The sequence below is a fragment of the Mirounga angustirostris genome, unplaced genomic scaffold, assembly GCF_029215605.1.
Source record: "Mirounga angustirostris isolate CCGP_5_RB_7025 unplaced genomic scaffold, mMirAng1.0.hap1 SCAF_13, whole genome shotgun sequence".
Lineage (NCBI taxonomy): Eukaryota > Metazoa > Chordata > Mammalia > Carnivora > Phocidae > Mirounga > Mirounga angustirostris.
Window position 1 is genome coordinate 78,997,663 of NW_026991721.1, and position 18,358 is coordinate 79,016,020.

Below are 18,358 nucleotides of genomic sequence, written 5' to 3' on the forward strand. Positions count from 1 at the left end.
AATCTTTCTTTCATATATGTCTGAAATACAGTAAGGCTTTATTTCCTTTTTTTTTAATCTCAGAATTATCCCTCAGAAACAGATAACTGCATTATATTTTAGTCCTATGAACAATCTAACATTATGAAACTCTGAATTATTCTGAATGACAATATGTTGCCAAAGACAAATTAAACTGAAATAACTTCAAACAGCGGTAGTTTGGAAGGTTTGCAGAGAATACCTGATTTTAAAAAAAAGAGGCAAAGAAATTTGATAAGGAATTAGTCTGAGTTTAGGGAAGAATATACCAAAAGCTTCAAAATATCTGTTAATGTCTTATTCCTTACAACAAAAATGAAGAAAATATAAAAAATGAGCTGATATTAAAAACTGAGTGATAGATACATAGGTATTTATTTTTATTAATTCAGTAGGCTTAATATATTTTATAATTAAGTAATATAGCAAGTTGTTATATTATGGGAAGTCATTAAAAAAACTTTTATGGGGCAAATATTAAAATGGTTATATTATGTGAATGACTATATTTGGCTTGGGATAGATTTCCAGTTACAGTACTATACATGGATTCAAAAAGTGCTACGTATCAAATATTTTAGATAAAATGATGATGAACTCTATCAAACGATTAGCTGACTTACAGAGTGGCTATATTGAGAAGAAAAGATCCTGCTTGCAAAGGTTTGTGAAATTAGTTTGAATAAAATTACTCATGAAATGTGAGACTAGACATGCACTACTTCTAATTCATTAGATTTTTGCATGTGACTTAAATATTTGCATGTGATTTAAAAATTAACTAAATTAATACATTATATAAGTAAGCATTTGACTATTTTATCTACATCCTCAGAAGTTTATATACTAATTTTGACCAGAACACATTTGCATTTTTAAATGGGAAAATGGGGGACTTGCCCTACAGCTTAGTCTGTCTGGGACAGTGTCAGTTTATACCCGTTATCCCAGTTTATTTATTTTTTTAAAGATTTTATTTATTTATTTGATAGAGAGAGAGAGAAAGCATGAGCAGGGTGAGGGGCAGAGGGAGAAGCAGGTTCCCTGTTGAGCAGGGAGCCCAATGTGGTGCTCGATCCCTGGACCACGGGATCATGACTTGAAGCCAAAGGTGGACGCTTAACTGACTGAGCCACCCAGGCACCCCATCCCAGTTTAGTTATTGATGGTGCTCTATTTCATCCTCACAGGTGTCCCAGTTTGGATGATGACTTTTACAGTAACTGGCCATATAAGGTAGTATACTGATTGAAGTAAATTATGCAAAAAGAGAAAAATCCTTAAGATTTAAGGGAAACTGAGGCACAGGATGGCAATAGGAAACCTTGGGAAATACAACAAAATCAAGCATACTATCCCTGGACAATGATAACTATCTGCTCACATTTCTGCCTATTTCTTACCATAATCTCTGAGGTTAGGGATATTTACCTCTGAATTAAGTTCTGTCCTATAATGGAATCAATTCTTCCCTTAAGCAGAAGAAATATAAGGAAAATGAAGTTAGTTACAACAGCTTTGCACCAACATGGTCTTGCTGTCCACCCTTCTCTGATGCTAAATTAGTCTATGCCTCTAGAATGGTATCTTTCTCTTTCTTCCCAGTTCTGGGTCTTCTCTAAAGCTCTCTTCTTTTTGTTATTCTATTTCTCACTGAGCATCTGTGTTGTTGACTAGAACCAAAGTCTCTCTTCTGAATGAACCCCAGTTTCTTGCAGGGAGAGAAGTCTCTCCTCTGAATGATCCCATTTCTTGATGGTTGTGTATCTGATCACTTCTGCTTTGGTAAATTTGCTCCATCTTCCATTATAAGAGTAGAAATGCTGAAGTAAGTAAAATGAGGGCAAACTCCAATCCAAGCTCATTCAAAGGCTTTCAGCCTTTTCAGATATGAAAAACTACATTAAACTCTGTTCCCACAAAATCCCTTTCCCTGCAGTGATGGAAGAGTTGGGAAAATTTCACAAGAAATTCACACTTCATATGAAGGACAAGTAAGAGTTCATGAAGAGTAAAGGGAGAATGGTACAGGCAAAAGTAAAACACATGCAAAGACAGGTGAGAGTCAGTGACTATAGTGTAGGTTCCCAAAGGACTGGTGGGAGAAGGGCTTAGAATAAGAGAGACTAGCTGCTATGTGAGGAAAGGCTCCATGTGCTGCATTCAGAAATTTGGGTTTTATTCCATGGACAGTCCATGAATAGCTTGTTAGAAAAATCACTGCTTCCACTGCCTACAAAATAGTCAAACTCCAGATATCAGCTGGCCCAAAGTAACTTTGAAGCTTCATTTCTTGCTGTTCCCACTAAATAATTGACTTTTCTGAAAATTTATCACTGAAACATATCATGTTTTTTTCAGATACACAGTATTTTCATTGTAAACACCTTTCTCCTTTTCCACTTTAAAGTTTCTATTTATTCTTTGAAAATCTCCTCTTTGAAAAGCTTTTGCCAACTCCCTCAGATAGAATTAATTCTTTTTCTATATTTGTGTAGCAACGTATGGTACCTTTCTTAAACCAATTACTCTTCTGTTTGATAATTATTTTACTGGAGATTAGATTATACTGTGCTCAAGGGTAGCAGTGACTGAACTAAGCAAGGTGCTTAACACAGTGGACACTCAAAAAATACTCGTCTAACACACTCTTTCCCAGAGTGCAACACATACTATTCATGGAACATAAGCTATTTTTAGGTGGTATCTTGATTACATATTTAAGTTCTTATGAATTTAATAAAGTCTGTATATGACAAACCCACAGTTAACATCATAGTTAATGGTGAAAAACTGTAAGCTTTTCCTTTAAGATCAGGAACAAGACAAGGATGTCCACTCTTGCCACTTTTATTCAAAATAGCACTGGAAGTCCTAGTCATAGCAATCAGAGAAGAAAAAGAAATAAAAGGCATCCAAATTAGTAAGGAAGAAGTGAAACTGTCACTATTGCAGATGACATGATATTACAATTAGAAAACACTAAACACACCACCAAAAAACTATTAGAAGTAATAAACAAATTAAGTTTCAGGATACAAAATTAATATACAGAAATCTGTTGTGTTTCTATATACAAATAACAAAGTATCAGAAAGAGAAATAAAACAATACTATTTACAATTGTAACAAAAAGAATAAAATACTTAGAAATAAACTTAATCAAGGAGGTGAAAGACCTGTGAAAACTATAAGACGTTAATGAAAGAAATTGAAGAGGACACAAATGAAAATGTATACCATACTCATGGCTTGGAAAAATTAGTATTGTTGAAATGTCCATGCTATCCAAAGCAATCTACAGATTCACTACAATCCGTATTTGCTAATACCAATAGTGTTTGTCATAGAACTAGAACAAATAATTCTAAAATTTGTATGGAACTACAAATGACCTTGAAAAGCCAAAGCAGTCTTGAGAAAGAACAAAGCTGGAGGTATCACAATTCCAGATTTCAAGATATACTACAAAGCTGTAGTAATCAAAACAGTATAGTACTGGCACAAAAACAGATACATAGATCAATGTAACAGGATAGAGACCCAGAAATAAACCAATCTTATAGGGTAAAATAATCTATGACAAAGGAGGCAACAATATGTAATAGGAGAAAGACAGTCTCTTCAATAGTGCTGTGAAAACTGGACAGATATGTGCAAAAGAATAAAATTGGATCACTTTCTTACGCCATACACAAAAATAAACTCAAAGTGGATTAAAGACCTAAATGTGAAACTGGAAACCATAAAACTCCCAGATGAAAACACAGATAGTAATCTCTTGAACATTAGCCTTAGCAACATTTTTCTAGTTATGTCTCCTCAGGCAAGGGAAATAAAAACAAAATTAAACTAGTGGGACTATAAACTATAAAAAGCTTTTGCACAGTGAAAGAAACCATCAACAAAGCAAAAAGTCAGCCTAACAAATGGAAGAAGATATTTTCAAATGATATCTCCGATAAGGTGTTAATATCCAAAATATATAAAGAACTTACATGATTCAATACCAAAAACAAACAAACAAACAAACTGATTAAAAATGGGCAGAGGACCAGAATAGACATTTTTCCAAGGAAGACATACAGATGGCCAAAAAACACATGAAAGATGTTCAACATCACTAATCATCAGGGGAATGCAAACCAAAACCACAATGAAATATCACCTTACACCTGTCAGAATGACTGGAATCAAAAAGGTAATAAATAACAAGTGTTCAAAGGATGTGGAGAAAAAGGAAGACTTGTGCTCTGTTAGTAGGAATGAAAATTGGTGCAGCCACTATGGGAAACAGTATGGAGGTTCCTCAAAAAATTAAAAATAGAAATAACATATGATTCAGTAATTCCACTACTGGATCTCAAAGAAAACAAAAACACTAATTTGAAAAGATATATGTACCCCTATGTCTATTTCAGCATTATAAATGACAACCAAAATATGAAGCAACCCAAGTGTCCATCAATAGATGAATGGATAAAGAAGATGTGGTATACATGTGCAATGGACTCAGTCATAAAAAAGAATGTGATTTTGCCATTTGCAACAACATAGATTGACTTTGAGGGTATTATGTTAAGTGAAATACATCAGACAAAGTCAAATACCATATGATTTCACTTATATTTGAAATCTAAACAAATAAAAAAGCAGAAATAGACCCATAAATACAGAGGCCAAACATGGTTGCCAGAGTGGAAGGAGCTGGGACGATCAGCAAAATAGGTGAAATTGAGTGAGAGGTACATGTTATCTATTCATGAAATGAATAAGTCATGAAAGTGAAAATGAATAAGGGATGAAAGCTACAGCATAGGGAATTAAATCAGTGGTATTGTAATAGCATTGTATGAAGACAGATTGTAGCTACACTTATGATGAACATAGCATGATGTATAGAGTTGTCAAAACACTATGTTTTACACCTGAAACTAAAGTAACCTGTATGTCAAGTATATCTCTATACAAATATACATATATATGTGTGTGTGTGTGTGTATACACACACACACACACACATATATATATAAAAGGGGGCACCCAGGTGGCTCAGATGTTTAACCGTCTGCCTTCCGCTCAGGTCACGATCTCAGGGTCCTGGGATCGAGTCCCCACATTGGGCTCCCTGCTCGACAGGGAACTTGCTTCTCCCTCTCCTTCTTTTGCTCACCCTGCTTGTGCTCTCTTGCTCTCTCTGTGAAATAAATAAATAAAATCTTAAAAAAAAGAAATATGTATACATGTGTATATATATCTCTAAAAGAAAAAAACTACATAAGCTTTTTATGATGATTTAACACATCATTCTAATGTTTTAGAAAAATTATAACTATTACATCAAATGCATATCAGAAATACTGCTTAGGAAATGGTTAAGTGATGGAAACATCACAGTTCCAGACTTCAAGTTATATTACAAAGCTGTAGTGATCAAGACAGCACGATACTGACTCAAAAATAGACACATAGATAAGTGGAACAGAATAGAAAACCCAGAAGTGAACCCACAACTATATGGTCAATTAATCTTTGATAAAACAGGAAAGAATATCCGATGGAAAAAAGGCTGTCTTTTCAACAAATGGTGTTGGGAAAACTGGACAGCAACATGCAAAAGAATGAAACTGTATCCTTTCTTACACCATACACACACACAATAATGTGAGACAGGAAATCATCAAAATCCTAGAGGAGAAAGGAAGAAACCTCTTTGACATCAGCCATAGCAACTTCTTACTAGATATGTCTCCTGAGGCAAGAGAATAAAAAGCAAGAATAAACTATTGGGACTACATTAAAATAAAAAACTTCTGCATAATGAAGGAAACAATCAACAAAATTAAAAGGCAATCTATGGAATGGGGAAGACATTTGCATATGACAGATAAAAGGTTAGTATCCAAAATCTATAAAGAACTTATAAAACTCAACACCCAAAAAACGAATAATCCAGTTAAGAAATGGGCAGAAGACATGAACAGACATTTTTCTAAAGAAGACATATAGATGGCTAACAGACACATGAAAAAATGCTCAACATCACTCATCATCAGGGAAATACAAATCAAAACTATAATGAGATACCACCTCACATCTGTCAGAATGGCTAAAATGAACAACACAAGAAACAACAGGTGTTGGCGAGTATGCACAGAAAGGGAAACCTTCTTACACTGTTGGTAGGAAAGCAAACTGGTGCATAGTCTGGAAAACAGTATGCAGGTTCCTCAAAAACTTAAAAATAGAACTACCCTATGATCCAGCAATTGCACTAATAGGTATTTTTGCAAAGGATACATAAATATTAATTTGAAGGGATACAGACACCCCAATGTTTATTTTTCAATTTTTTAATTTTTTAAAAATTTTTATTTATTTATTTCAGAGAGGGAGAGAATGAGAAGGGAGGAGGGGCAGAGGGAGAGGGAGAAGCAGACTCCCTGCTGAGCAGGGAGCCCAACATGGGCTCGATCCCAGGACCCTGGGATCATGACCTGAGCCAAAGGCAGATGCTTAAATGACTGAGCCACCCAGGTGCCTGCACCCCAAAGTTTATACAGCAGCATTATGAACAATAGCCAAATTATGGAAAGAGCCCAAATGTCCATCGACTGAGGCATGGATAACGAAGATGTGATATGTATATACAATGGAATATTACTCAGCCACAATAAAGAATGAACTCTTATCATTTGCAACAATGTGGATGGAGTTAAAGTGTATTATGCTAAGTGAAATAAGCCAATCAGAGAAAGAGAAACACCATATGATTTCAATCACATGTGGAATTTAAGAAACAAAACAAATGAACATAGGGGTGAAAAAAGGAGAGATGCATGCAAACCAAGAAAGAAACTGATGCTTAGTAGAGGGGAGGTGGTCAGGGAGATGGGTGAAATGGGTGGTGGGGATTAAGGAAGGCACTTGTTGTGATGACCACTGGGTGCTGTATATGTAAGTGATGAATCATTAAATTCTACACCTGAAAATAATATTACACTGTACGTTAACTAACGAGTTTAAATAAAACTTTGAAGAAAGAAAAAAAAAGAATACTTGAAAAAATAAAACTTAAAAGGGGGAAGAACAAAAAAGAAAATATATTTATAAGGGTGGGGGAAGGGCACTTGGGTGGCTCAGATGGTTAAGCGTCTGCCTTTGGCTCAGATCATGATATCCAGGAACTGGAGTGCAGCCCCACATTGGGCTCCCTGCTCAGCAGGTAGTCTGCTTCTCCCTCTCCCTTTGCCTCTCCCCTTGCTTGTGCTCTCTCTGTCTCTCTCTCTCAAATGAATAAACAAAATCTTAAAAAAAAAAAAAAGAAGGAGGAAAAAGGAAATGGCTAAGTGAAATGAAAATATTAGAGTAAAGGATTCAGGAGTGACTCCTCTCCCTGATACTTCCTATTAACTCACCCTGTGTAATATTTTTTGATAGCACTTATCATAATTTGACATAAGTATTTATTGCTCCTCTCCCCAGAATGTAAGCTCCATTAGGGTAGATGGTTGGTTGGTTATTTATTTATTTATGCATGTATATATGTATGTATGTATATATTTATGGCTGTTATACTCCCAGAACTTAGAATAGTACCTGGTAAGTAGTAAGGGCTCAATATATAGTTACTTAAAGAGAATGAGGAAGGGACATAGGCTGGTAGGGATTGATGGAGAGAGGGAGGGATGGAGATCATTGTACTTGACCAATTCACAGAATCAATTTTTGAGCTGGAAAGAACCTCAGTGCTCTCATTTTACAGATAAGGATACTGATGTCCAGAAAGGGTTGGAGACTTATCAACGCCACACAGACAGTCAATGTCAGAGCCTAGATCCAACCCATGTAACTTAATAAGAGGTTGGTGAACTTCTCATAACATTTACTTATAGGCAATATAGACAAATGAAGGCTTATAACTTCTCATAACAGACCTCAAAATAATGAAAATCTATAGTTAATGAGATACTAATGGTTGCTTCATTCAGACACCAATAATCACAACAGAAAAAGCAAAGCAAGAACAAAGATGAATAAGAAAACTAGGATTTCCTGACCCATGGTTTTAGAGTGTAAATATTCAACAGTATTAATGATGAAACATAAGCATTACCTCCAAGGACCATGCCAGCCTGACAGCATTTTCTAAGGCGACATGCTGGGCAGTTTTTTCTGCGGATTTTATCAACAATGCAGTCATTTCTCCCAGCACATAAATAGTTATGCTGCCCTAAAAAAATAACACAAATAAAAGTTATCTACAATATCTAAAGACCATTGGAAATTTTATGCACTGACAACTTAAAAAAAATGCACATCAGCAAGTGCATTACTGTCTCAGCCAGCCTTTTGTTTGGCATAAATGAATGTTGGTGATGATCCAAATCTACTTAATACTTTACCTGTGTCTTCAGGAGCATAAGGAGATGAACACATCTTATAAGTCAATTTGAGGGCTCCTTTAAAAATCTTTTGCACAATATTTCTGTGCATCTTCTTAATGGTGTCAGCATCAGATTGCCCTTAGAACTTTCCATCATTTCAAGATTAGTTACATGTTGTTAAGTATTAGTTGTGTAAGATAGTCAAACTGTAGTAAAATTTTTTCTTTCTGACATCTAAACCATCAAGAACACAGATACAGACCAAAGAATTAAAGATGTTTCTAAAATAGATCCTTATAAAATCTATACACTTAATTCTTTGGAATATCCTGGAGCTACCTTACTTTTAAAGGGTCTAATGATTGTGAGTAACACATGAAAAAAGATGTTACTGATTGTACTGACTTTACTGCCCAGTTTATTTTGGCTGCAAATTAGAAAATACAATAAATAGAAATAACGATAAAGGAAGAACAATTTAAAACAATGAGAAGTATTGAATGAAGGAGAGGACAAGAATTATAGAAGAAATGTGGATAAATGTGTGATCCTGGGATCATATGTGCAGGAGAAATAACATATCTTTCAGAAGGTCTGGAATTTTAATTTAATATTTAACCATGATGATTTTAAACCACAAATGTGTTACATTTAATAAAGCATGGACAATCTAATTTACTTGGGTTGAACAACAGAAAAAAAAATCTCAGCTTAAACATATAAGCCTTAATTAACTGGAAAATTTACTTTTTTGGCACTCTTTATTTTCCAATAAATTCCTGTAACACAGACTGAGTCTTTTAACATCTTTAGCTAACAAATAATCAAGTCAAAAAATGGGCAGAAGACACGAACAGACACTTCTCTGAAGAAGACATACAAATGGCTAACAGACACATGAAAAATTGTTCATCATCATTAGCCATCAGGGAAATTCAAATCAAAACCACACTGAGATACCACTTTACACCAGTTAGAATGGCAAAAGTTGACAAGGCAAGAAACAACACATGTTGGAGAGGTTGTGGACAAAGGGGAACCCTCTTACACTGTTGGTAGGAATGCAAGTTGGTACAGTCACTTTGGAAAACAGTGTGGAGGTGCCTCAAAAAGTTAAAAATAGAGCTACCCTATGACCCAGCAATTGCACTACTGGGTATTTACCCCAAAGACACAGATGTAGTGAAAAGAAGGGCCCTATGCACCCCAGTGTTCATAGCAGCAATGTCCTCAATAGCCAAACTGTGGAAAGAGCCGAGATGCCCTTCAATAGATGAATGGATAAAGAAGATGTGGTCCGTATGTACAATGGAATATTACTCAGCCATCAGAAAAGATAAATACCCAACTTTTGTATCAACATGGATGGGACTGGAGGAGATTATGCTAAGTGAAATAAGTCAGTCAGAGGAAGTCAATTATCATATGGTTTCCCTTATTTATGGAACATAAGGAATAGCAGGGAAGACATTAGGAGAAGGAAGGGAAAAATGAAGGGGGGGATGTCAGAGGAGGAGAGAAACCATGAGAGACTATGGACTCCAAGAAACAAGCTGAGGGTTTTAGAGGGGGTGGGGTGGGGGATGGGTAGCTCAGTGATGGGTATTAAGGAGGACATGTATTGCATGGAGCACTGGGTGTTATAAGCAAATAATGAATCATGGAACACTACATCAAACATTAATGATGTACTGTATGGTGGCTAACTAAAATAAAATCAGAAAAAAACACAAAACTTTAAAATGAGCAAAAACAAAAATCTTTAGCTTACTATACTTCTTAAGTATGAAAAGTAATTTTATAAAAGATTATTGAATTTCCTTTAATATTTTATATTAGTCAAGATTAAAATCAGATTCACTCTTCTGGCAGAAGTTTGTGGTAAAGGAACACAGAGGTACCTTAAACATTTGCTTAATCAAGCAGGGGAAAGGATATGTCATCTGCCCTTTTTGAAACCTGGGGCAATACTGCCAGAGGTCTGTAATAGAGCACCACATTTTTCTCTTTCTCCTTGGAAAATCTTGTATATATATTAGGGTGGGAAAAGCAAGGGGTGATTACTATTACATCTTTTCTTTTAAATTACATATTCTCTTTTATTTTATGTTCTAGCTGTACCAACATCCTTATATTTCCCCCAAATCTCTCATGCCTTTAGGACTCTCTTCCCTTTTCTAAATTTATCTTCTTGACAAACTCTTGGTCATCTTTCAAATCTGGTCTTAACTGATCCCAGAAAGACCTAAACCTTTCTGTGCAACCAACTAAACATTCAATATGCATCTATTGTAAATACTGCTTACTTGACTCCCCTAGGTTTTGTAAACTTAAAAACTAGGTCTTTTGTAATGCTTATGTAAATTAAGTGTTCAATAAATATTTGTTGAATATATGTATACTTAATTATATTTATTGTTTCACTTATAGCCATAACTATTGATGTACTCAACAATATAAACTCTATAGTAATATTTCACTTATTGTCATATATAGTAAATTTTAAAATTTCTCTTGCTCCAGATTTTTATTTAATACCTTTCAACGTTTTTATAGAGTGCCTGTTATTTCAACAAATTCCTTGCCTTTTTACATTAATAGACCACGAGTTAGAGTCTTTAACAAGCTTATTTTTTATACTTTTATTTTTTATTATAATTTTTAAATTCCAGTATAATTCAAATAGAGTTATATTAGTTTCATATGTACAATACAGTAGTTCAATGATTCAGTATATCACTTGATGCTCATCACGATAAGTGTACTCTTAATCCCCTCTATCTATTTCACCCATCCCCCCATCCACCTCCCCTCTGGTAAGTACCAGTTTGTTCCTTATATTTAAAAGTCTGTCTCTTGGGGCGCCTGGGTGGCTCAGTTGGCTAAGTGACTGCCTTCAGCTCAGGTCATGATCCTGGAGTCCCTGGATCGAGTCCCGCATCAGGCTGCCTGCTCAGCAGGGAGTCTGCTTCTCCCTCTGACCCTCCCCCCTCTCATGTGCTCGCTCTCTCAAATAAATAAATAAATAAAATCTTTAAAAAAAAGAGTCTGTATCTTTTTTCCTTTGTTCATTTATGACAAGCTTATTTTTAACATCTACCTATGCAAAGACAGAAGTTCTTATTATTTCTGAAAAATTTATATTTAATAATCTGAAAAAAAGGGATTATGGAATGGCTGGCTCTACTTATGTATTATTTCTAACTGCTCTCTGTATTTAATATGTTAATATAATTTCAAGTGTTATATTATTAAAAGAATCATATTCTGTGAAAATAAAAGCACTATTAAAATGTGAGTAGATCATTTTATATGCCTAATGACTTATAAACATTTTAGATACATGACAAAAACTCCATTTTGTTTGAAATGAAATATATTATTAGCTACAAATTATTTATTGTTTAAAATAAGAATTCTATATTATTTATGTTGCCCTATAAACACAAGTAAACACATTTCACTTTGGTTTGAGAGAAGGCACAGCTTTTTCATGCCTTTCTTTGAAAAGGAGGGGGAAACGTAGTAAAATGGCAGGATAAACGAATATGTATCTTTAACAGATAAAGAACAAAGAAGAGAAACTTGGCTTGGTAGGATTCATGAAGCATGGGCTCGAGGCAACATGAGTCAATGCTTACGGAGGCACTGCTTCCACCACAAACACAAATGTTGAATAAAATATAACAAAAGCATGTTAGTGACAGTCTAGAACAGAAAAGGTTGGGGGGGGCAATCCCGATAAGCCAGAAATTAAAAAAGAAAAAAGAAGGGTAAACTGGAATGGACTGCACAGTGGTCAAAAAAAGTTTCAGATCAGATATAGGACCTAGGAGCCAAGAACTAGGTTTAACATCCACAAGGGGCCAGGATTTGTGGCCTCAGTCCCACTGGGAGAAGAGCGTAGGAACTGAACTCTACACAAAATGGAGAATCTTAAAAGGCTGTCTTTCTGTGAAAATTGGACTAGAAAACACTACCCAGACTATGCTGATGAAGCCAGGAATCTGCCCAAAATTTTGGGTGGGGAGAGGAGCCACCCATGACTAAAAACAGAATATACAAATATCTTGGCCTTTATGAGAGGTGATTTTCATTACCACATGAGGTATGAACCTGTGCCAAGAAACAAATACTGGTCTAGGACCAATAAAACTCCTAGGATCCTGGGAGAGCCAAATGCAAAACTCAGCTGTAAGGATAGGTATGCACGTACGCCAAAAAAAAAAAAAAAAGTGATCTGCACAAGAATATGTATAGAAGCACTGTTTATAATAGTCCCAAACTGAAAACCCCAATGATCATCTATAGAATAATATATAAGCAAACTTTTATTTTTTCAATGATTATACAGCAAGGAGAATAAATATCTAGCCTATGCAAAAATGTGGATGGGTCCATAAATATAATATGTAAAATAATAGACAGAAAAATACTGTATGTTTCCATTAATATAAAGTTCCCAGACAGTTAACCCCTCTATAATGTTAAAAGTTGAGATGGTAGTTACCTATGGGGAGTGACTGGAAGGGGTGCAAGAGGACTTTTGGGAAGCTAATGATTTGTAAATTGTTTGACCTGGATGATGATAGCCTAGTTTCATTTATTTAATGATAATTCATTAAGTTCTACACCTCTCTTTGAGCACTTCTAATTTCTTTTTTAAAATAGTTCCACCTGAGAGGATGGATTAGAGGACACTGTGATCCAACAGAGGGAGACAGGGAGTCTGTGTAGGGCCAACCATTTGAAGTACAGAGTCAGCATATAAGTAAGAAGAGAGAAGAGAGGTAACACCTGTCCAGAGAGAAGAGAGTTATCACCTACATTATAGGATTACAGTTGGAGTTTTCCAGCGAAATATCCCAAGAATCTGACCAAGTATCTTGCTAGAGAAATAACCAGCTATGATCATCCACCAAACACAGAGAACTCTAGTGACAGTCATGTATGTACCTGCCAAGTACAACTGTGCCCCTCCTTTTAACCCCTCTCTTTCCTATGCCTTTACATCGAAAAGGTCAAAATCAGCTGTTAAGGGGTCTTAGGAATGTGAGCATGGTAAACATAGAAGAAGGTGATCTTTTTGGCTCTCTGTAACTTCAGGCCCCCAGCACTACAAAGGAAAAATCCTAAATTAGGTGAGAATTTGGAATCTTAACTATTATGCTGGCCTGTGCATTTTTTTAAAGATTTTACTTATTTATTTGACAGAGAGATAAATAGAGAGCACAAGCAGGCAGAGCATCAGGCAGAGGGAGAGAGAGAAGCAGATTTCCCACTGAGCAGGGAGTCTGATGCGGGGCTCGATCCCAGGACCCTGAGATCATGACCTGAGCCGAAGGCAGCCGCTTAACGGACTGAGCCACCCAGGTGCCCCATGGCCTGTGCATTTTGATTACTGAAATGAGACTGTTTTTTTGATTAAAAACTATGGGAGTGGACCAAGACTTCATAGAGAAGATGGAACAATAAGCCCACAGATGTGCTGTTGTTAGAAGTCATACTATGTTGGCATTGTGAAAATGTGTGTGTGAAAACACACATACAAATACATAAACACATGGATAAAAACAATAACAGAATTATTTTAATATTGTTATAAATAAAATTGTAAACCAGTACTTCTCAACTAGAGACATTTTTGCCTCTTCCCCTAAACCACTTCTGGAACATTCTGCAATGCCTGGGGACAATTTTGGTTCACACAACTGAGGGGTAGATGCTACTGAGGCCAGAGATGCTGTTAAATTTCCTACAATGCACAGGAACGTCCCCAAAACAAAGAATTAATGGGCCCCAAATGTCAGCAGTGCCAATGTTGAGAAACTCTAGTGTAAACTCATGATTGCCCCACTTTTTAAAAAAGATGTGTTTTCCAGGTTGGTCCACTCAAAATGCCTAGAAGCAAACACAGCCATAGCAGCAATAAACACTGGGATCCAGATTGCTGTATCTAATATCATTTTCATCTGAAAGGAACCAGAGCTCCTTGGAGGAATGGCTGATCTAGGACTGTGGCAGGAAATGTACAAGTTGAACCTGTGATACTTTGTTGTGAATTATTTTGCTGTTATTGAGGGTTAATGAAACAGTGTCAAAGCCACACTGACCAAAGACAATTTGAACATCAAAAAGAATTTATTTCAAGTGATTAAAACATACTGACTATATAAAAAGCCATTAGTACATAATGATATGTAAGAAAGGAAAGAAGAGAAAGAAACAAAACATACTCACTAGAAACTACAGGAGGGTGCTATGGCACAAACTCATTACTTTGAAAATTGATAATCAAAGGGAAATAATCAGGCATCTCCTAGGCCTTCCAGTATTTTAAGATTACTAAATTACCTTTTGGAAGAAAGAACTATAAAAAAGATTTATAGCTGATAAAATCAGAAGGAATAAGAAAAACAGAAAATCATCTTTTTGCAATCCCTAAGGAAATGGTGACTACTTGTCAAGTCTGAAAAAACAATTAAAATACTCCTCTATTTTTCAACTGCATATCTGTGTGATTCCACATTTTCTTCATATGCTTCAACTAAAACAACATAGTGCAACAGGCTGACTGTAGGCACAGATATGAGATGCAGCTGCATTCCATTAAGGCAGATATTAAAATGACTTGTAAAAATGTAAAACAATGTCACACTTTTCATTAAAATTTTTGGTCTGGAAAATTAACATCAAATGGGTTTGCTATTTTTAAAACAACTTAATAAGAAGTTTCAAAAACTTACCACTTTAAATTTATAATATGATAAATACTGAGAGACCTAATCCACATAAACAAAAACTCTTTGAGCTCTCAATAATTTTTAAGCATGTAAAGGAAAGGAGTCCTAAGACCAGAGTGTTTGAGAACCACTGGCCTACACATGATTCTTGTAAAAATGTTTAACCTGAATCTAATTGTGTGTGGGGGGGAAAAACCCACAAAACAGACAAATCCAGGTTGTGGAATTTCTACAAACAGCTGGCCTGGACTCCTCAAAAGTGTCAATGTCCTGAAAGACAAAAAGAGATGGGAGGATCTTTTTAGATTAAAGGAGAAGAAAGAGACTTGTTAACCAAAGGAAATTCATTGTTCTTGAAAAATCCTTCATGAAAAAAGAACCTACACAGGACATTTTGGGAACAAATGGGGAAATCTGAATATTGAGTATATGTAAGATAATATTATTGTATCAATATTAAATTTTCTAGTGTGATACCAGGGTTATTTTGCATAATGTTCTTGTCCTTAGGAAATATGCCCTGAAATTTTGAGAGGTAAAATATGATGCTTGCAATTTAATTTCATATAGTTGTATGTAGATATTCATAATACTATTCTTTCAAATTTTATGGATGTTTTCTAGAAGGCAAAGTTTTCTGAAGACACAAGCAGAATAAGATAAAGGCTTGGACTAATTTTTCACATTAGCCAATCAGGGCTGGTTATATAAAACTGGAAAGAAGACAGATGGGAACAAAGACTATCTGACAGTGTGAAAGGTAGCTGGACAATAATGAAGCACTAAGTTTTAAAGTATATTCATATAAGATCCAAGGGTTTTTTGTTTTGTTTTGTTTTTGTTTTATTAAAGTGAAGGAAAATGTAGGTGGGGAGGTGGGGAGAAAGAAGAAAAAATTTTTTTAAGTGGGCTCCATGCCCAATGTGGAGCAAAGCAGGGGCTTAAACTCACGATCCTGAGATCAAGACCTGAGCTGAGATCAGGAGTTGGATGCTTAACCCACTGAGCCACCCAGGTGCCCGACGGGGGAAAAAAATTACTGAGTACACTATGGGCCAATATATTAGGAATTTAACTGGCTTATTTCATGTAATCCTTATAACAAAATAGATAGATACTTCATAGGTATTTAATTTTTCCAAGGGGAAAATGACTAGTGAGGTACATGGAAGTACCTAAAGATAAAGTAGACATAAAGAGTCTTCAGCTGAGAACAAAGAGGGCACAGAATATGTCCCTTAAGAACAGACATGGGCACTGGGCATCAGACACAAGCATGTGACACCTGAAAGGGGCTGCTTGAGAGTTACATCACACTGGCAGGCAGCAAAAGCAGAGAATGGCATGGCACCTCACATCTCTTATACAAGAATGCTGCTAAGCTTCATCCTGCACCAGAGGCCACCCTAAGAATCCAATTTCTCTCAAGTATCAGGCAAACATGTACTTTAGTAGAAGTTGGGCATATTCCTAAACCCTAACATGTAAGTGAGAATATGTGTTACTTTCATCTAAGAATTACAACTCATCCTGATAGAATTCTTGCCAATCCCAACATTTAGCGTTTCAAAGAGGAACTCTAATGTCAGCCCAATTTTTATTTCTTGGTAATTAACCAGTTTTTTTTCTCCCCTGTTTAAACTCATGTATGATCTTTTCTATGTAAAATTAAAAATATGTCCAATATACGTAAAGGTGAGCTCTTTTGATATACAGAGCAAAATTTTTATTTAACTTTTAAATTTATTTCTGTTATCCAAATTCTACCACCTATTAATTATAAGACCTTGAATAAATCATTGAACTTCTTGATGCTTCATTTTCCTCATCTATAAAATAATGGTTCAAAAGCTGTTTGAGAATTAAATAAAATAATCTGTTAAGTATGTGTGGCTCCTGGGTGACTCAGTCAGTTGAGCACCACACTCCTGTAGATTCTGGCTTGGGGTCCTGAGATCAGGGCACCCCTAGCCCCTCCAAGTTCAGCGGGGAGTCTGCTTCTCTCCCTCTCTTCTGCTTCAACCCCTCCTCACACAAACACTTTCTCTCTTTCTCACTCTCTCTAAAATAAATAAATAAATCTTAAAAAATACATAGCACTAGACACAGAATAAATGCTTAATAGCTAGAAATTAGGACAGTTCAATAAACAGATACTTACTGAATATCTTCCATGTCTTGACATTGTCCTAGGTGCTGATAAGCTCTCAGAGTTTACTTTCCATAATCAGTTAATACTTTTGCTTAACTTGTTTTTTAGTTTATTCTTTGGAAGCACTGATTATTTATGTGCTGAATATCTGCTCTCTATTCATATCTGTTATCCAACAGCAAAGTGATAAAACCACACATTTTATATCAGACATACTGTTACTCAAATTCTAGTTCTTACACTAGCTATACCTTGAGAAAATTATCTAAGTCTTAGGTTTCCCACTTTTAAAATGGAAATGAAGATAAACACTATATAAGGCTGTTATACGGATTAAAAGACATAAGTTAGATAAAATACTTAGCACACTGGTACATAGTAAACACAACAAATCATAGCTTAAAATTTTCATCAACTTATCCTTTTTCCTTCATTGTGAAGTAATGCCTTAAATAGAAACTCTACACAACTTATTTTATTCTATTTATAGTTCCCAAGAGATTTTAACTCTGCTATTACATTTTTGGATCTCACTGTCGTATTTTCTTACCTCATCCAGCTATGTTATCATCTTATCTAGTTCCTTCCTATGACACGTGTTCTTGTTTCACAGATGCTGTCATCTTTTTTTTTTTTTAAGATTTTTTTTTTTTTAAGATTTTATTTATTTATTTGACAGAGAGAGACACAGCGAGAGAGGGAATACAAGCAGGGGGAGTGGAAGAGGGAGAAGCAGGCTTCCCGCTGAGCAGGGAGCCCGATGTGGGGCTCGATCCCAGGACCCTGGGATCATGACCTGAGCTGAAGGCAGACGCTTAACGACTGAGCCACCCAGGCGCCCCGATGCTGTCATCTTTTATCTTAATAACTCAAAGCAGATTCTTACTGAAATATTTCTTATGTTTCTTTTAGCCAATCAATTTTAAGTATGCTTTTTCCTAAAATCAGATCTATCTATTAATGATGAGGTGTTCAATCAAACAACTTGACAAGACTCTCATGGGAGAATGTGACTGGCAGTCACCAAAGTTCAGTATATTTAGGACATTTACCAA

At 35.5% G+C, this 18,358-nt stretch overlaps 1 protein-coding gene across 1 annotated transcript in view; it reads right to left on the bottom strand.

The window, feature by feature from the left end:
- The window catches only part of PGR (progesterone receptor), a 112,046-nt gene that overhangs the window by 63,273 nt on the left and 30,415 nt on the right, over positions 1-18,358 (bottom strand). The window contains exon 3 of the mRNA XM_064577204.1: positions 8,138-8,254. Coding sequence (XP_064433274.1) covers positions 8,138-8,254 — 117 coding nt within the window. The remainder of the gene's footprint in view (positions 1-8,137; positions 8,255-18,358) is intronic.